Source organism: Pelophylax lessonae (assembly GCF_965119305.1).
Source record: "Pelophylax lessonae genome assembly, chromosome: 8".
Classification (NCBI taxonomy): Eukaryota; Metazoa; Chordata; class Amphibia; order Anura; family Ranidae; genus Pelophylax; species Pelophylax lessonae.
The window spans coordinates 296,539,370-296,557,699 of NC_138775.1; the positions used below are offsets into that span (position 1 = coordinate 296,539,370).

General features: G+C 51.5%; 1 protein-coding gene across 1 annotated transcript in view; it reads left to right on the top strand.

Moving 5' to 3' along the window:
* The first annotated feature begins 5,360 nt into the window (after positions 1-5,360).
* Positions 5,361-18,330, top strand: part of UROD (uroporphyrinogen decarboxylase) — a 28,656-nt gene continuing 15,686 nt past the window's right edge. Inside the window, exons 1-4 of the mRNA XM_082265265.1 lie at positions 5,361-5,467; positions 12,441-12,553; positions 13,873-13,952; positions 15,676-15,738. Of these exons, the coding sequence (XP_082121391.1) occupies positions 5,445-5,467; positions 12,441-12,553; positions 13,873-13,952; positions 15,676-15,738 (279 nt within the window). The 5' untranslated portion in view covers positions 5,361-5,444. The remainder of the gene's footprint in view (positions 5,468-12,440; positions 12,554-13,872; positions 13,953-15,675; positions 15,739-18,330) is intronic.

Here is an 18,330-nt window from a genome sequence, read left to right on the forward strand (position 1 = left end):
ATGAGATGCTCCTGTACATAGTTGCAACAATGTAACTTTGTATGAAATATCAATACCTGCAATTGTTTTACTTGCAATCAGGGGTGTAACTACAGGGGTTGCAACTGCAACCGGGCCCCATGCTCAGGGGTCTGTGCGGCTCCCCTGTACACCTGGATAGGAGGGGCGGCGGGGGCAGCATGTAGAGAAATCACTGCCCTCCTTTTTCCTCCTGTAGCTGCAGGAGGAAAATGGAGGAGATTGGTTCCTCTGTATGCTGCCCCCGCCACTCCTCATATCCAGTTCACTTGTGTTCTGCTGTCTCTGGGCCCCAGTGGGACTGACAGGCGGCGGCTTCCCCCTCACTCTCCATGTTCCCTCTCGGCGGGCCGTCTCCCCTCTCCTTTTTGCCAATCGGAAACAGGTCTCAGGACCTGCTTCCTGATTGGCTGGGAGGATAATCAGTGTGGCAATGTCAAATATTCATTCGCTATTGTCACACAACTAGGTGGGGCTCGGGGCGCAGAGCCCACCCTTTTTTGAAGATTATTCGAGCCTCTGGTTGTAATCACGTGCTTAAAAAAAAAAAAAAAAAATCCTATTGGAATCCATGTGCATGTAGATTAGGGGGCCGGACGCATGGATAGGGGGGGGTGGCACCCTTGCGCACCCAATGGATGGGCCGCCACTGCTGGGCCCCTATGTGCCCCCCCCCCCACACTGTGCTCCCTTCCCTCTCCTGCCAGCTGCTGCAGGGGATGTGTCACAATAGAGAACCAGGGAGGGGTCGATAAATATGTAATTTACCAGCTCCTTCCTTTTATGAATGGACAGAGTCATAGTCAGTCACATTGTAAAAAAAAAAAAAAAAATAAAATCATAAAAAATAATACAATTAAAATACCAAAAAATAAAAACTACTGACACCAGTGGGTGAACTTCCAGGATCACAAAGCTCACACTTGGGACCGGGCCCTGGCATTCCACCACCGTGGGGAGGCCCCAAGATGGCAGGAAGGGGGCCCACTGCAGAACTTGTGAAAGGGTCCCGCTGCTGGACTGTAATAAAGGGCCCCCGCAATGAGAGTAAAGGGCCCCAGGATCAGTGGGAAGAGCCCCAGGCTTAAAGGGAAGGGCCAGGGGGGGTCTGGGGGGCCCTTCATGGTTTCTTGCACCGGGGCCCTGAAGGTTTCGGTTACACCTCTGCTTGCAATAAAGATTTTCCTGGACTGATTACGTTTGTGGCTCTCATCCCTTCTATATTCTTCACTCAGAAATGAGGACTACAACCCCCATCTTCTCCACATTCAGGACCAGAGTTCCACTAACACTCTTCATGGTGCAATGTGACAGATCAGGGAAATGAATAAAGATAGAAGTGAAGCAGCAGGTGACCCCCTCCCCCCCCCCCCTGGTGGGCCGGATATCTCTCATACAAGATATGACCCCCCCCCCCCCCATGTCATACATGAAGCGCCCCACCCGGCTCAGCCGCCTCTGATAGGGGGGGGAATCCAAACGCCTGGCTGTTATCAGAATCCGCAGGCGGGGGTGGGGGTGTCGGCTCTGCTGACAGCGGAAAATCAACTGCTGATCCTTCTGATCTTGAGGGACCACGTGGCCCCCGGAGGACATTCGGGGCCCATTCACCTGCAGGGACACACGGGCGTTATGTTGCGCATTGACTTACATTGCGTTAGGTCAGCCCATTGAAATGAATGGACCGCCGGCACATCCTCCCCCACCAATCACACCATGCACTGCAACTGCGGGGGAGGGGCCACACAACGGCCCGCGGGCCACATACGGCCCACTACAAGATGTGCACAGACTGGAGACTCTGATAGGGACCTTGATGAAAGGGGGGGGGGGACTCCTAAGAGACTCTGATGTAAAGGGGGGGCTCTGAATTCCTCCAATGGGGACCCTACTGTAAGGGGTGAATCCGATGCAAAGGGGGCTGTGATGGGGATTCTGATATAAGGGAGGTCCTGATGTTAGAGAGGACTCCGGGGATACTGTAGACTCTGGTGTAAGGGACGACTCTGATGGGGATTCTGATATAAGGGAGGACTCCTACGGCAGACTATGATGTAAGGGAACACTCTGATAGGGACACTGATGTTGGGGGAGGGGGAAGACTCTGATGGGGAATACTCCGATAGGGACACGGATGTTTGGGGAGGGGGCTCTGATTGGGACATTGATGTAGGGGGGACTCCTAAGATAGACTCTAACGTAAAGGGGGGGGGGGGCTCTCATGGGGACCCTGCTGTAAGGGGTGAATCTGATGTAAAGGGGACTGTGATGGGGATTCTGATGTAAATCGATACTCTTAAGGCAGACTATGAAATAAGGGATGACTCTGATAGTGACCCTGATGTTGGGGAGGGGGGGGGGGGCTCTGATGGGGATGCTAATATAAGGGGACCCTGATGTTGGGGGGGGGGGCTCCTAAGATAGACTCTGATGGGGACCCTGTTGTAAGGGGGGGGAATCTAATGTAAAGGGAGATTTTATGGGGACCCTGATGTTGGGGAGGGGGGACTCTGATGGGGATGCTAATATGAGGGGACCCCGATGTTGGGGGGGACTCCTAAGGTAGACTCTGATGGGGACCCTGTTGTAGGGGTGAATCTAATGTAAAGGGAGATTTTATGGGGACCCTGATGTTGGGGAAGGGCTTTGATGTAAGGGAGAGGGGGACTCCTAAGGCAGACTATGATGTAAGGAGGGCTCTAATAGGGACCCTGATGCAAGGGGGGACTTCTAAGGCAGCCTCTGGTGTAGGAGGGGACTCTGATGTTGGGGGGGGGGGGGTTCTGACATAAGGGGGGACTCTGATGTAAGGATGGGGACTCCTTCAGGGACGGGATCTTCCAGAGACAGAATATTCAAGGGACTCTTCCAGACATGGGACATTCCAGGGACAGGATCTCCAAAGGATCGACTATTCTAAGGACTCTTCCAAAGAAAGAATCTACAAAGGACTCTGCAAGAGACAGACACTTTATGGGACTCTTCCAAGGACAGGCTCTTTTAAGGACCCTTTCCAGGGATGGCATATTCCAGGGACAGGACTTCGAAGGACTCTTCCAAGGACAGAATCTTCCAGGGACAGGATCTTCAAAGGACTCTGCCAGGGACAGACTCCCTCAGAAATGGATCTTCCAGGGACAGGATCTCAAAGAGACAGAATCTTCAAGGGGCTCTTCCAAGGACAGGATCTTCAAAAGACTCTGCCAGGGACAGAATCTTCCAGGGACAGTCTTTCAGAGGCAGGATCTTCAAGGGACTCTTCCAGGGACAGGGTCTCCAAGGGACTCTTCCAAGGAGGAGAATCTTCCAGGGACAGCATCTTTAAAGGACTATTCCAGGGGCATGATCTCCAAAAGACTAAATCTTAAAGAGACTCTTCCAAGGACAGAATCTTTCAAGGGCTCTTTAAGGGATGGGATCTTCCAGGGATGGGATGGCCAAGGGACCATAACCTTTCAAGAAACTCTTCTAAGGATGGGATCTTCAAAGGAATCTTCTAGGAATGGAATCATCCAGGGACAGGATCTCCAAGGGACTCTTCCCAGGATTGGATCTTCGAGGGTCAGACAGACTCTTCCAGGGGCGGGATCTTGTAGGGACGGACAGACTCTTCCAGGGGCGGGATGTGGTAGGGAAAGACAGTCTTCCAGGGGCGGGATCTTGTAGTGACACTCTTCCGGGGGCGGGATCTTGTAGGGACGGATAGACTCTTCCAGGAGTGGGATCTTGTAGGGACGGACAGACTCTTCCAGGGGCGGGATGTGGTAGGGAAAGACATTCTTCCAGGGGCAGGATCTTGTAGTGACACTCTTTCGGGGGCGGGATCTTGTAGGGACAGGGTCTTCCAGGAGCGGGATCTTGTAGGGACGGACAGACTCTTCCAAGAGCGGGATCTTGTAGGGATGGACAGACTCTTCCAGGGGCGGGATCTTGTAGGGACAGACTCTTCCAGGGGCGGGATCATGTAGGGACAGACTCTTCCAGGGGCGGGATCTTGTAGGGATGGACAGACTCTTCCAGGGGCGGGATCTTGTAGGGATGGACAGACTCTTCCAGGGGCGGGATCTTGTAGGGATGGACAGACTCTTCCAGGGGCGGGACCTGGTAGGGATGGACAGACTCTTCCAGGGGCGGGACCTGGTAGGGATGGACAGACTCTTCCAGGGGCGGGATCTTGTAGGGATGGACAGACTCTTCCAGGGGCGGGACCTGGTAGGGATGGACAGACTCTTCCAGGGGCGGGATCTTGTAGGGATGGACAGACTCTTCCAGGGGCGGGATCTTGTAGGGATGGACAGACTCTTCCAGGGGCGGGATCTTGTAGGGATGGACACTCTTCCAGGGGCGGGATCTTGTAGGGATGGACAGACTCTTCCAGGGGCAGAACCTGGTAGGGACGGACATAATCTCTCAGAGGCGGTATCTTGTAGGGACAGAATCTTCCAGGGGCGGGATCTTGTAGGGAAAGGCTCTTCCAGGGGCGGGATCTTGTAGGGATGGACAGACTCTTCCAAGAGCGGGATCTTGTAGGGATGGACAGACTCTTCCAGGGGCGGGATCTTGTAGGGACAGACTCTTCCAGGGGCGGGATCATGTAGGGACAGACTCTTCCAGGGGCGGATCTTGTAGGGATGGACAGACTCTTCCAGGGGCGGGATCTTGTAGGGATGGACAGACTCTTCCAGGGGCGGGATCTTGTAGGGATGGACAGACTCTTCCAGGGGCGGGACCTGGTAGGGATGGACAGACTCTTCCAGGGGCGGGACCTGGTAGGGATGGACAGACTCTTCCAGGGGCGGGACCTGGTAGGGATGGACAGACTCTTCCAGGGGCGGGATCTTGTAGGGATGGACAGACTCTTCCAGGGGCGGGACCTGGTAGGGACGGACATAATCTTTCAGAGGCGGTATCTTGTAGGGACAGAATCTTCCAGGGGCGGGATCTTGTAGGGAAAGGCTCTTCCAGGGGCGGGATCTTGTAGGGAAGTACAGACTCTTCCAGTGATGGAATCTTCCAGGGACCCTTTCCAAGATGGAGAATCTTCCAGAGATAGGGGATCTTCCAGGGCTGGGATCTTCCAGCACTCTCCCCTCACACAGGCAGCTGCGCGCACACTACACACAATACGGTACCCGTCATTATACAGCCGTGCACGTGCTCTCATTGGCGCTCTCGGTCACCTAGCAACCAGCCGACCTGCTGAAGCACGCTGATTTAGACGTTGTTGCGTCAGGACGTCCATCTCAGCGAGAAGGGGCGTGGCGGACTCAGACAGGAGAGTGTGTGGAGGCGTGGCTGAGTGTTTCCTAACAGCCTCCAGTGGGCGTGGCTGAGCCTAGTAATGGCAGCGCCCCTGTGTGGGCGGGGACAGTGGTGACAGTGGTGTGTGGAGGGCAGTGCGGAGCGGAGAGCGGACAGTTAGCGGGATGGAGCGGCCGGAGCACCACATGTGAGTAATCCCGGGGGGGGGGGGACACTGACATGTCCGGGGTCTGTCATGGCGCTGTGATTGGTTGCTAATGGTAACGGCAGCAGATTTCACCGTGAGAACTCCTCTTATTATATTATCTCTGTGTATCCGGAATGTGTGGTTGTCACCGGGACAGGAAGTGAGGGGGAATCCGATGGGGACACCTAGTGACCGCTTCCTGTTGTGTCTCCAGAATAGGAAGTGAGGGAATCGCCCAATGGGGACACCTAGTGAACGCTTCCTGTTGTGTCTCCAGGACCGGAAGTGGGGGAAAATCTCCCCCAATGAGACACCAATGGCAAAAAAAAAAATAAGAACCTGAGGCCTCATTATCGGGGGTTCGGTTCGGTGGGTTGGGGAGGTCGCCTAATCCTGGGATTTGCACCTCCCTCACCCATCCTCCTGATGTGACCGCCACCCCCAACACTCCTTCTGCTCTCAGGGCCGCCCACCGGCCAATCAGGACCAGCGACAGTGTATGGGCAGCTGCTGAAGTCCTATCAACCTCCAGCTGGATCTTCCAGGGACAACATCTTCTTCTAGGGGTATTCTAACCTCCAGGGATAGGATCTTCCATGGTCAGGAGCGTCCGGGGCCAGGATCTTCAAGGGGTATTCTAACCACTGGGGCCAGGATCTTCCATGGTTGGGGGTCCTCCAGGGCCAGGATCTTCCATGGTTGGGGGTCCTCCAGGGCCAGGATCTTCCATGGTTGGGGGTCCTCCAGGGCCAGGATCTTCCATGGTTGGGGGTCCTCCAGGGCCAGGATCTTCCATGGTTGGGGGTCCTCCAGGGCCAGGATCTTCCATGGTTGGGGGTCCTCCAGGGCCAGGCTCTTCCATGGTCGGGGTCCTCCAGGGCCAGGCTCTTCCATGGTCGGGGTCCTCCAGGGCCAGGATCTTCCATGGTTGGGGGTCCTCCAGGGCCAGGATCTTCCATGGTTAGGGTCCTCCAGGGCCAGGCTCTTCCATGGACAGTATCTTCAAGGGGTATTCTAACCACTGGGGTCAGGATCTTCCATGGTCAGGGTCCTCCAGGGCCAGGATCTTCCATAGATGGGGCATTTTTTTGGAGACAAGATCTTCAAGAAACCCTTCCAAAGACCGGATCTTCCATGGTCAGGATCTTCTATAGACAAAATCTTCCATGGGCAGAATTCTCTAGGGAAAGGATCTCTCAAGGACATTAACTTTGAGGGATTCTTCCAGGGACGGGACTGTTTCGGGAATGAGATGGATCTTCTGGAGACAAAATCTTCCATGGATAGAATTATCCAGAGACCGGATCTCTCAGGGATGGGATCTTTTGAGGGACTTTTCTATGGTTGGGATCTTCTGCAGATAAAATCTTCCATGGGCAGAGACCTCCAGGCACAGGATCTTCCAGTAACTCTTCCAGGGATAGGACCTTTCAGAGACCGGATCTTCCATGGTCAGGATCTTCAAGAGACAAAATCTTCCATGGGCAGACTCTTCCAGGGACAGGATCTTTGAGGGACTTTTCCAGGTACAGGACTCTTTCGGGGATGGGATCTTCCATGGTGAGGGTGTTCGGGAGACAAAATCTTCCAGCTCTAGGGACAGGATCTCTTGAATACAGGACCTTTGAGGGATTCTTCCAGGATTTGGACTCTTTGAGGGTTGAGATGAATCTTCTGGAGACAAAATCTCCCATGGATCGTATTTTCCAGTGCCAGGATCTCTCAGGGACCGGATCTCTCAGGGACCGGATCTCTCAGGGACCGGATCTCTCAGGGACCGGATTTTGAGGGACTTTCAGGAATGAAAATTTCCATAATCAGGATCTTTAATAGGGAGCTTCCTCCGCTTATTAACCACTTGCAATATACATATAATATACGTTGTGGTTTTCCAGGTTATCGGTGAAGATGAGTGACATTGTTAGACTAACCAAAAACATGGCCGCCTCCAAGGTGGTGACAATTTTTTTCCTTACTTACCCGGTGTTCTATCACTCCAACACTCAACTTGTCAAAACCTTCAATTATTGTTGCCATAGAGCAGGGATATGCTAACTGCAGCCCTCCAGCTGTTGCAAAACTACAAGTCCCATCATGCCTCAGCCTCTGTATGTCATGCTTGTGGCTGTCAGAGTCTTGCTATGCCTCATGGGACTTGTAGTTCTGCAACATCTGGAGGGTCACAGTTTGCATATCCCTGTTGTAGAGTCACCGAAAGTGACGTGGTTGGAGATTTTGGCGAGTTGGAGTTTTCGGCAGAACACTGGCTGCTCCCATAGGAGATCAAAGAGATCCTCTTTAATCAGCTCTATGGCCTTGGAGGACCAGAGCGAGGTCATGGCATCACTTCCGGCCCAGGATGGAAGTAAACGTGTTTTTATTTTTTTTTTGATTTTGCTTTTAAAGGTAAAGAAGAGATTTTGGGGTCTTTTTGATGTCCGGTGTCTCCATAAAGGGACGTTTATATTAAAGGGACAGTATAAAAATAAAAGTAAAGTAAGAAAAAAACGTGAAGTTCCCCCCCCATCCCTCTGTGCCCACGCGCAGAAGCGAACGCATATGTAAACTGTGTCCCCACCCCACATGTGAGGTATCGCCGCGATCGTTAGAGTGAGAGAAATAATTCTATCCCTAGATCTCCTCTGTAACTCTAAACTGCTAACCTGTGAAGGCGTTTAAAACTTCACCTACGGAGATTTTTTCAGTACCGTAGTTTGTCGCCATTCCAGTGTGTGCAAGTTTAAAGCGTGACGTTGGGTATTTATTTACTTGGCGTAACATCTTTTATATTGGACAAAAAATTGGGTTATATAGTGGTTTTTTTTTTTTTTTTTTTTTTTAGCAGAGACCATAGGGGAATAAAATGGTGATTGTTATCATTTACCCGCACACCATGCCCCCCACCCCCACTGGACCACACCAGCCTGTACACCATACACCCCCCCCCCTCTTCCCCCCCAGGACCACACCAGCCCGCACACCATACACCCCCCCCCCTCTGGACCACACCATACACGACCCACCCCTGGACCACACCAGCCCGCACACCATACACCCCCCCCCCCCCCTCTGGACCACACCATACACCCCCCCCCCCTCTGGACCACACCATACACCCCCCCCCCTCTGGACCACACCATACACCCCCCCCTCTTCCCCCCCAGGACCACACCAGCCCGCACACCATACACCCCCCCCCCCTCTGGACCACACCATACACCCCCCCCCCCTCTGGACCACACCATACACCCCCCCCCCCCCCCCCTCTGGACCACACCATACACCCCCCCCCCCCCCCTCTGGACCACACCATACACCCCCCCCCCCCTCTGGACCACACCATACACCCCCCCCCCCTCTGGACCACACCATACACCCCCCCCCCCCCCTCTGGACCACACCATACACCCCCCCCTCTTCCCCCCCAGGACCACACCAGCCCGCACACCATACACCCCCCCCCCCTCTGGACCACACCATACACCCCCCCCCCTCTGGACCACACCATACACGACCCACCCCTGGACCACACCAGCCTACACACCATACACCCCCCCCCCCCCCTCTGGACCACACCAGCCCGCACACCATACACCCCCCCCCCCCCTCTGGACCACACCAGCCCGCACACCATACACCCCCCCCCCCCTCTGGATCACACCATACACCCCCCCCCCTCTGGACCACACCATACACGACCCACCCCTGGACCACACCATACACCCCCCCCCCCCCCTCTGGACCACACCAGCCTGCACACCATACACCCCCCCCCCCCCCTCTGGATCACACCATACACGACCCCCCCCCCCCTGGGCCACACCAGCCTACACACCATACACCCACCACCCCTCCACTGCACTTCCATGTATTCAAAACGCCAAGTTTTTCTGTTTTGAATATCTGCTACATTGAAGGCTCCATTACCCAGCAGTGGCGTCACGACATCGCTTCCGGGTTTCTACATCGGAGATCCGATCCGAGCCGAATCCGGGTCTTCGACCAGCGGGCGGATGTGCCATCTGGTCACGTCTCCTGGTGTGACGGGAAACCCAGGCGAGCCGCGGAAGGCAGCGGTGTGGGGGGGGGGCGGATCTCCCGCTCCTATTAATGACAGCCCACTGGCTGCTGAGCCGCATTGGTTGTCATTACAAGAAAGCCGACCGTCTGCTCTAAACATCGGCACCGGGGTGACGCCTCTAGCTGCACCAATCATCCCGCTACAACCACCTAAAGCCGAGGCCGCATATTTGCGTTCCGTTGGAGCTAAGGGGTTAAATTCATTCTATTCATTAAAAAGTTAAATATAATACAATTTATATATTAAAAAAAAAAAAAAAATTTTCAGTTTCGGCCAAGTGCATCCTGAATTTTCTGTTTCGACACCCAACGTAACTCTAGAAGTGAGTCCATGAATTTCGCCGTTCCCGCGGTCATGTGACGGATTAGAGCGCGGCGCTGACATTCCTGTGTGGAGGATGAATCAGATTTGTGTCATGTGACCACAGAAGGGCAAATCCTCAATTGATGACTCTTCACTCTGCGTGTTCAGAAATCCTTTTTTTTTTTTTTTTTTTTCCCTCTCTTTGTTGCACTTCAGTGCTGCTGATCTCCTGCGGTCTCTTTGCTGCTATTTCATCCCTCAGTGCACTCCAGTGATGGCTACACAGCATTTCTCAGGGCGGGTTTGTGTCTGTGTAATGTGTGCTGACTGACTTGTAGTCTCCATCAGAAGTCCTGTGAAAGGGTGACAACACCGAGCACCATTGGAAAACAGGACAGAGTGTTGTCACCCTATAACAGGAAGTGACTGAACAGGGATGACGAGGTGACAACGCAGGATCACACTTGGGAGACATGTACAGAGGGTTGTCACCCTATAACAGGAAGTGAGTGAACAGGGACGATGGGGTGACAACGCAGGATCACACTTGGGAGACCGGTACAGAGGGTTGTCACCCTATAACAGGAAGTGACTGAACAGGGATGACGAGGTGACAACGCAGGATCACACTTGGGAGACATGTACAGAGGGTTGTCACCCTTATAACAGGAAGTGAGTGAACAGGGACGATGGGGTGACAACGCAGGATCACACTTGGGAGAGGGACAGAGTGTGGTTCACCCTAGTGCAGATGTTTGATGTGACATTCAGTTGTTAAATCTTCCAGGAGATTGCCGGGGTCACCTCTGGTCGGGTTGGCGGGAAGTCGCAGCGATTGGCGCACAAACATCAAGTTGACCGCGCAGAGTTCCCTCTTTGATCTCTCATTGGGTTCTATGAATGGTGGAGTTCTCGGCTGTAAAGTTATCTGCAGCCAGGCGGTGACCCCGGGGTGTGTTATCTCCCCCGGCAGAGCTCACCCCTCCCCTCCCCCCCCCCCCCCATGTGAAGGGTCTATCTGCCCCGCACAGATGGGGAGAGCTGCAGACTCGGCATTTGTCAGGGGAGGGGCCCCAATGGAGTGAATGGAGCGAGGCCGCCGCCATCGTGTCACCACAGACCTGTGCTGAGTCTGCCGACCACCAAATTATTATCCCAATAACTTCTGGTTGGGTCATTTTATCAAAGCTGACGAGATATATTACCCCCCCCCCTCCTTTTTTTTTTTTTCTTTCTTTTACACCTTTCTGTTTCATTACAGACCTTCCTTTAGACTTTGATGTCATCACTGGGTCTCTGCTCTGCTCTATGCAATCCAGGCAGATCATGGCTGGTGGGAGGGGCCGGCAGGGGGCTGTACAGAGCTTCCTGAAACCATCCCAGCCCCCAGCTGGAGCCCTCCTCTCCAGAGCCCTCGGTCCTAATGCAAGCAGTGGGAGGAGTTATGCAAATTGTTTAACTCCTGTATGGGCGGGTGTCAGTCTGGAGGAGTGGGCGTTCCTAGGCTGCCTGTATTTGCATAGATAACGCCCACATTGGGTGTCCAGCCTCCATTATTGGAAGAACTGAAATCCAATTAATGAAAGGGGCGGGGTCTGGGACAGTCAGGCTGTGGGAGGAAAGAGCTAGATAATGGTGGAAGTCCTCCAGCCAGGAAAGGAGGCGGGGCTCTATGACTTGCTGCAGCTTCTAATGCACATTGTGAGAAGCTCACAGTGTGCGGGGAAATCAGAGGAAGCCGAATCAGTCCAGGAGAGGAGCCACTACACCTGTCCTAGACTGGAGGGGGAGGAGCTTGTACACCTGTCCTAGACTGGAGGGGGAGGAGCTGGTACACCTGGGCATGATTGGAGGGGGAGGAGCTGGTACACCTGGGCATGACTGGAGGGGGAGGAGCTGGTACACCTGGGCATGACTGGAGGGGGAGGAGCTGGTACACCTGGGCATGACTGGAGGGGGAGGAGCTGGTACACCTGGGCAGGACTGGAGGGGGAGGAGCCGGTACACCTGGGCAGGACTGAAGGGGAGGAGCCGCTACACCTGGGCAAGACTGAAGGGGGAGGAGCCGCTACACCTGTACAAGACTGAGGGGGGATTTAAAGCGGTAGTATCCCGCTTTTTGACATGCGCATGCGCGGGAGTGACGTCATCGCCGCTCCGGCCAATCATCGCGCCGGAGCCGTCTCTTCCGGCCAATCAGCGCGCCGGAGCCGCCGAACCCGGAAGAGACGACGAGGGACCATGGCAGCGACCGCAGCGATGTCCGGGGGCCCGTGTCGGGGCTTCGTTTTAAGGTAAGTTACACATAATGAGCTAGTATGCGATGCATACTAGCTCATTATGCCTTTGTCTTGCAGGTTTTTTTTTATTTTATTTTTTTTTTTTATAGAGTTTACAACCACTTTAAGAAGTAGAGGAAATGGAAGTCCCAGCGGACCCCACCGTCCCGCACTCTCCTATGATTGACAGATCTGTACAGTGAATGTCAGAATTGGGGATTGGACGCTGTGATTGGTGGAGGGCGGGGTGTAAATTTCTGATGGTCACATGTCTCCGTCTGATATTAATGTTTGTTTTTTGTGTTTTTAGTGCGGAGAATTTCCCCCCTCTGCAGAATGACACATTCCTGCGCGCCGCCCGTGGGGAAGAATGCCGACATGTGCCGGTATGGTGTATGAGACAAGCCGGCCGCTACCTGCCAGGTGAGGGCGCCACACCGGGGCAGGATGGGACTCTCAGACTGTCATGGCTTCCCGTGCTGGCTGAGTGTTTGGAAGTGACTGATTGCTGAGTCTGACCTCTGACCCCCCCCCCCCCCCCACTACTGAGAACACTCCCCGCCCAATGTTTTCCCTGTCTCCTCTCACGGACCCTTCTCTTCCCTCCCCCATCTCCCCAGCACCCAGCAGTCCCCTTCCGAGTCTCTCCTGGTCCCAATGGTCAACATTACCCGCCCTTCCAATCCCTCCAGGACTCAGCAGTGCCCTCCCAATCTCTCCTGGACCCAATGGTCAACATTTACCCCCCCCTCCCTCCAGGACCCAGCGGTGCCCTCCCAATCTCCTGGACCCAATGGTCAACATTTACCCCCCCCCCCCCCCCAGAACCCTGCGGTGCCCTCCCAATCCCTCCTGGACCCAATGGTCAACATTTACCCCCCCCCCCCCCCCAGAACCCTGCGGTCCCCTCCCAATCTCTCTTGGACCCAATGGTCAACATTTACCCCCCCCCAGGACCCAGCGGTGCCCTCCCAATCTCTCCTGGACCCTATGCTTCCCCAATCTCTCCTGGACCCTATGCTTCCCCAATCACTCCTGGTCCCCATGGTCAACGTTATTCTTCCCTCCAGGACTCAGCAGTGCCCTCCCAATCTCTCCTGGACCCTATGCTTCCCCAATCGCTCCTGGTCCCAATGGTCAACGTTATTCCCCCCCCCCCCCCATTCCCTCCAGGTCTCAGCAGTGCCCTCCCAATCTCTCCTGGACCCTATGGTCGCCCCCCCCCCTCCAATTGCTTCTGGTCCCAATGGTCAACATTATCTCTCCAGGACCCAGTGGTGTCCTCCCAATCTCTCCTGGACCCTATGTCCCCCCAATCACTACTGGTCCTAATGGTCAACATTACTACCCCCCCCCCCCCACATTCTCTACAGGACCTAGCAGTGCCCTCCCAATCTCTTCTGGACCCTATGGTTCTTCTCCTCCCCCTCCCCCATCTCTTTTGGTCTCAGTGGTCAACATTACCTGCCCCCCCCCCCCCCCCATTCCCTCCATGAGCCATTGGTCCCCTCCCCATCTCTCCTGGACCCAATGGTCAACACCATGCCCCAATCTCTGCAGGAACAAGCAGTCCCCTCCCACTCTTTCCTGGATCCAACACCCCCCCCCCCATCTCTCCCATTTCCGACGGTCTCCCCCCCTGACCCAAGTTGTAACCCTTCCTCTCTCCATATAAAACAAGCAGTTGCCCCCTTGTGATGAATGATGGAAATGCAGATTTATTCTCTCCCCTCGTTTTTCAGAGTTCCGGGAGACCCGCGCCGGGCAGGACTTCTTTGCATCGTGCCGCAGCCCAGAGATCTGCTGTGAGCTCACCTTACAGGTAATCCTGGGGGGGGGGGGGGGGGGCTACTGAGGGGTTCTGAACCTGTAGCATTTTATTTTTTCCTTGACTTTGGAGATTCATTCATTATAGAAAATGAAAACGGTTTCCAAGATGTACAATTGCTTTGCCATGCCGGCATTTTCCACATTTAAACCCGCGCTGCACCCCCTTACCTCAATCACTGGGGGCAACTTACTGCTGTGTGTGCCATCCATTCATTGGGATTGGCCAGTGACAGTACTATAAGCCCCGCCTATCACCATGTCTGAATGTGGCGATTGTAGTGCAGCCGGCATTTTTATATACACAGTATCTCACAAAAGTAAGTACACCCCTCACATTTCTGTAAATATTTTATTCTATCTTTTCATGTGACAACACTGAAGAAATGAGACTTTGCTACAATGTAAAGTAGTGAGTGTACAGCTTGTATAACAGTGTAAATTTACTGTCCCCTCAAAATAACTCAACACACAGCCATTAATGTCTGAACCGCTGGCAACAAAAGTCAGTACACCCCTAAGTGACAATGTCCAAATTTTTTACATCATGGAAATCTGAGATTTTACAAGGGGTGTGCAGATTTATTTATTTTTTTTTATATATATATATATATATATATATATATATCCACTGTATGTTTGTTTGTGTGTGTGTGTATATATATATATATTTTAAATGAATAAATAAAATAATGAATTAAATACATTTTTATTATACCCATGTTGGTCCATTTTACTAAATGTTTGCAGAAGTTGGAATGCACATTATGGGAGGAGAGGAGTCTCCTGATTGGTCGGTCTGGTGATGCAGGATGAGGATATTGCAGAAAACAAACAAATGGATGAGAGATATTTATAGTGTTTGGCAGGAAAGTGGGGGGGGGAGGGGGGGGTCAATACAGATTCCTCAACATCAATACTCCGGATGTTCCGGTTGTAGTAAAATAGCAAATATTTTCCTGTCTTCTATGAATAAACATCCTTAACCCCTTCCTGCCCACCTCAGTGTCCTTTTTATACAGGTTCAGCATGCCTAAAAGGGGGGTGGCAGAAAGGATCAGTGACCACTACAGTGGTGCGGAGTTCCCGGGTCTGTACACCCGCTGTGCCCATTATGAGGGGTTCCCACCATCCCTGTGCTGAGTTCCCGGGTCTGTACACCCGCTGTGCCCATTATGAGGGGTTCCCACCATCCCTGTGCTGAGTTCCCGGGTCTGTACACCCGATGTACCCATTATGAGGGGTTCCCACCATCCCTGTGCTGAGTTCCCGGGTCTGTACACCCGCTGTGCCCATTATGAGGGGTTCCCACCATCCCTGTGCTGAGTTCCCGGGTCTGTACACCCGATGTGCCCATTATGAGGGATTCCCACCATCCCTGTGCTGAGTTCCCGGGTCTGTACACCCGCTGTACCCATTATGAGGGGTTCCCACCATCTCTGTGCTGAGTTCCTGGGTCTGTACCCCCACTGTGCTCACTACACTGGTCCTTCCGACTATCAGATCTTTAGCCCCGGACCAAGCCGCTCAGACTTGTGCCCCCCTCCCCCCAGAGATGCATTAGTGTGGGGTATTAAAGCCAACCCTCTTTGCCGTCTCACATATGTGTTTGGTGGGCGGGAAGGGGTTAAAACCTGTTATGTTTATTGGGATGCGATGTGACTAACTGCACCAGAACGCCGCTCCTCTCCGCTGTAACTCTGTTTCTTTACTTGCAGCCTCTGCGTCGCTTCCCTTTGGACGCCGCCATCATCTTCTCCGACATCCTCGTCATTCCTCAGGTACGTCAGAAACTGTCCAAGTAACTTCACATACATAGGAAATGATTGATCGGTAGAAATAAGATGCAGAAATGACAGCCATCCGCCATCTTTCCCGACTGGGGGGGGGGGGGCGGGGGGAATCAATTCAAGACCTCATCGTTTAGTACTGTGTGTGATCTGTGATTGGTCACCAGTGATCACATGGTACCTGGTCCAATCACAGTACCCTGTACCATGACAGCTGTGGGCCAATCGCAGCATCACAATAGTTTTGTGTTGGTCTATCACATAAATCCCAATGAAATACATTTACATTTTTCGGTGTAACATGACAAGATGGAAAATTTCAAGAGGTATGAATACTTTTTCAAGACTGTGTGTGTGTGTTTTGGCACCAAAAGACACAGTAGGGCTTATTTTCGGGGTAGGGCTTCTGTGTAATGTGCTGTCTTCTCTCCCTCCCTGCCTGTCAGGATACCCCCTGTGAACCCAGTTTAGTGTTTGTAAAATCCTAGAATCCACTTTATGACTGTTTTTATATTATGTCCAGTGTGTGTTTCTGTAATCTAATAGTGTGAAATACCGTTGGTAGAGTGCCACTCGGCGCTCTGCTCTCCTCTCCTTCTCTTCTCATAGCTGTCAATAGGGGATCTCAGCCCCTCCCCCTCAGAGCGGGTCACAGAAGCGCAGAGCATTATATTCTAATAGTGTGAAATATCTTCAGTACAGCGCGGCTCGGCGCTCAGCTGATTTCCCGCTGCTCTTCCTTCTCTCCCCCCCCCCCCCCCCCCACTGACAGCTGGGGGTCACGAAAGTGCAGAGTGGCGCTGTAACGAAGGTATTTCACACTATTATAATGCTCAGCGCTTCTGTGACCCGCTCTGAACACTGCAGAGGGGAGGGGCTGAGATCCCCCGCTGACAGCTATGAGAAGAGCAGAGCGGGGAATCAGCTGAGCGGCGATGTACCAAAGGTATTTCACACAATTGGATTACAGAAACACACACTGGACATTATATAAAACAGTATAAAAGTGGATTATAGGATTTTACAAACACTAATCTAGGGTTTATTTTCGGGGCAGGGCTTGTATTGCAGCCCTCCCCGAAAATAACAGTAGGGGAAACACTATGTGTGTGTGTGTGTGTGTGTGTGTGTGTGTGTGTATATATATGTATATGTGTGTGTGTGCGTGTGTATGTGTGTGTGTGTGTGTATATAATATAATATGTGTGATTGACTGATTTTGTTTTTTACCACCGATACCAATATTTTGGTCATCGGGTATTGGCTGATATCTGCCGATATTGTCGGACATTAAAAAAAAAAAAAAAAAAATAAATATATATATATATATATATATATATATATATATATATATATATATATATATAATTTTTTTTTTTAATGTCTACAGGTACCCCCAGACCCCTCCTCTGCACTTATGCCAATGCTGTTTTTTTAATTCGGCGCCGCCAGTACCCGGAAGTGATGTCATGACATCGCTTCTGGGTACGCGGTGGCGCCAAATTCAAAGAAATGGAGACCCGGGTCAGACGGCAGCGGAGAAGGTAGGATTTCCGGGTCTGACGGTTGGAGGGGAGACCTGGGCGAGCCATGGAAGGAGGCGGGAGAGGGGGGGGGACGTCCCCTCCCAAGTCTTGGAATGACAGCTGAGCGGCTTCTTAGCCACATCGGTTGTCATTACAAGACAGCCGACCATCGACTTTGGACGCCGGTACCGCGGTGATGCCTCTAGCTGCAGCCATCACTCCGGTACAACACTTTCCAAAATATCGGTAAATAAAAAGCCGATTCCGATATATTGGCTTTGCCGATAATCGGTCGATCTCAAAATATAAATAAAAAAAAAAAAAAAAAATATATATATATATATATATATATATATATATATATATATATATATATATATATATATATATATATATATATATATATATATATATATATATATATATATATAATAATAATAAAATTAGAGATCGACCGTTTTTTTTTTTTTTTTTTTTTTTTTTTTTTTTTTTTTTTCACATAACTGGCGTGGCGTTGATCAGGGATAATGACTGGTGACAGTATGGAAATGTATGTGTGTATTTATATATTAATAATAATATTTCCATACTGTCACCAGTCATTATCCCTGATCAACGCCACGCCAGTTATGTGAAAAAAAAAGTTTAATTTCTTTTTCTGAAAAATTATTACAAAAAAATTACAATTTCAAAAAACTTTGCTTTACTATCTGACTAAATACCTTGGACTCTCTACTTTCCAAAAAGAGTTAATTTGGGGGATATTTTTACTGTCCTGGCATTTTCGGGTCTCTTCAGACACAGTATATATATATATATATATATATATATATATATATATATATATATATATATATATCCCATAGTTTGTGAACTCTATAACTTTACTACAGAATTAATAATCTGCACTGATTTAGGTTATCGTTACAGAAGAAATCTAGCAGAATACATTTTGGCCCAAATTGATGAAGAAAATATTTTGTTTGCGAAATTTTAAAATGGAAAATAAGTAAAACCAAGTTTTTTAAAATGTTGGGTCTTTTTATTTATATAATAA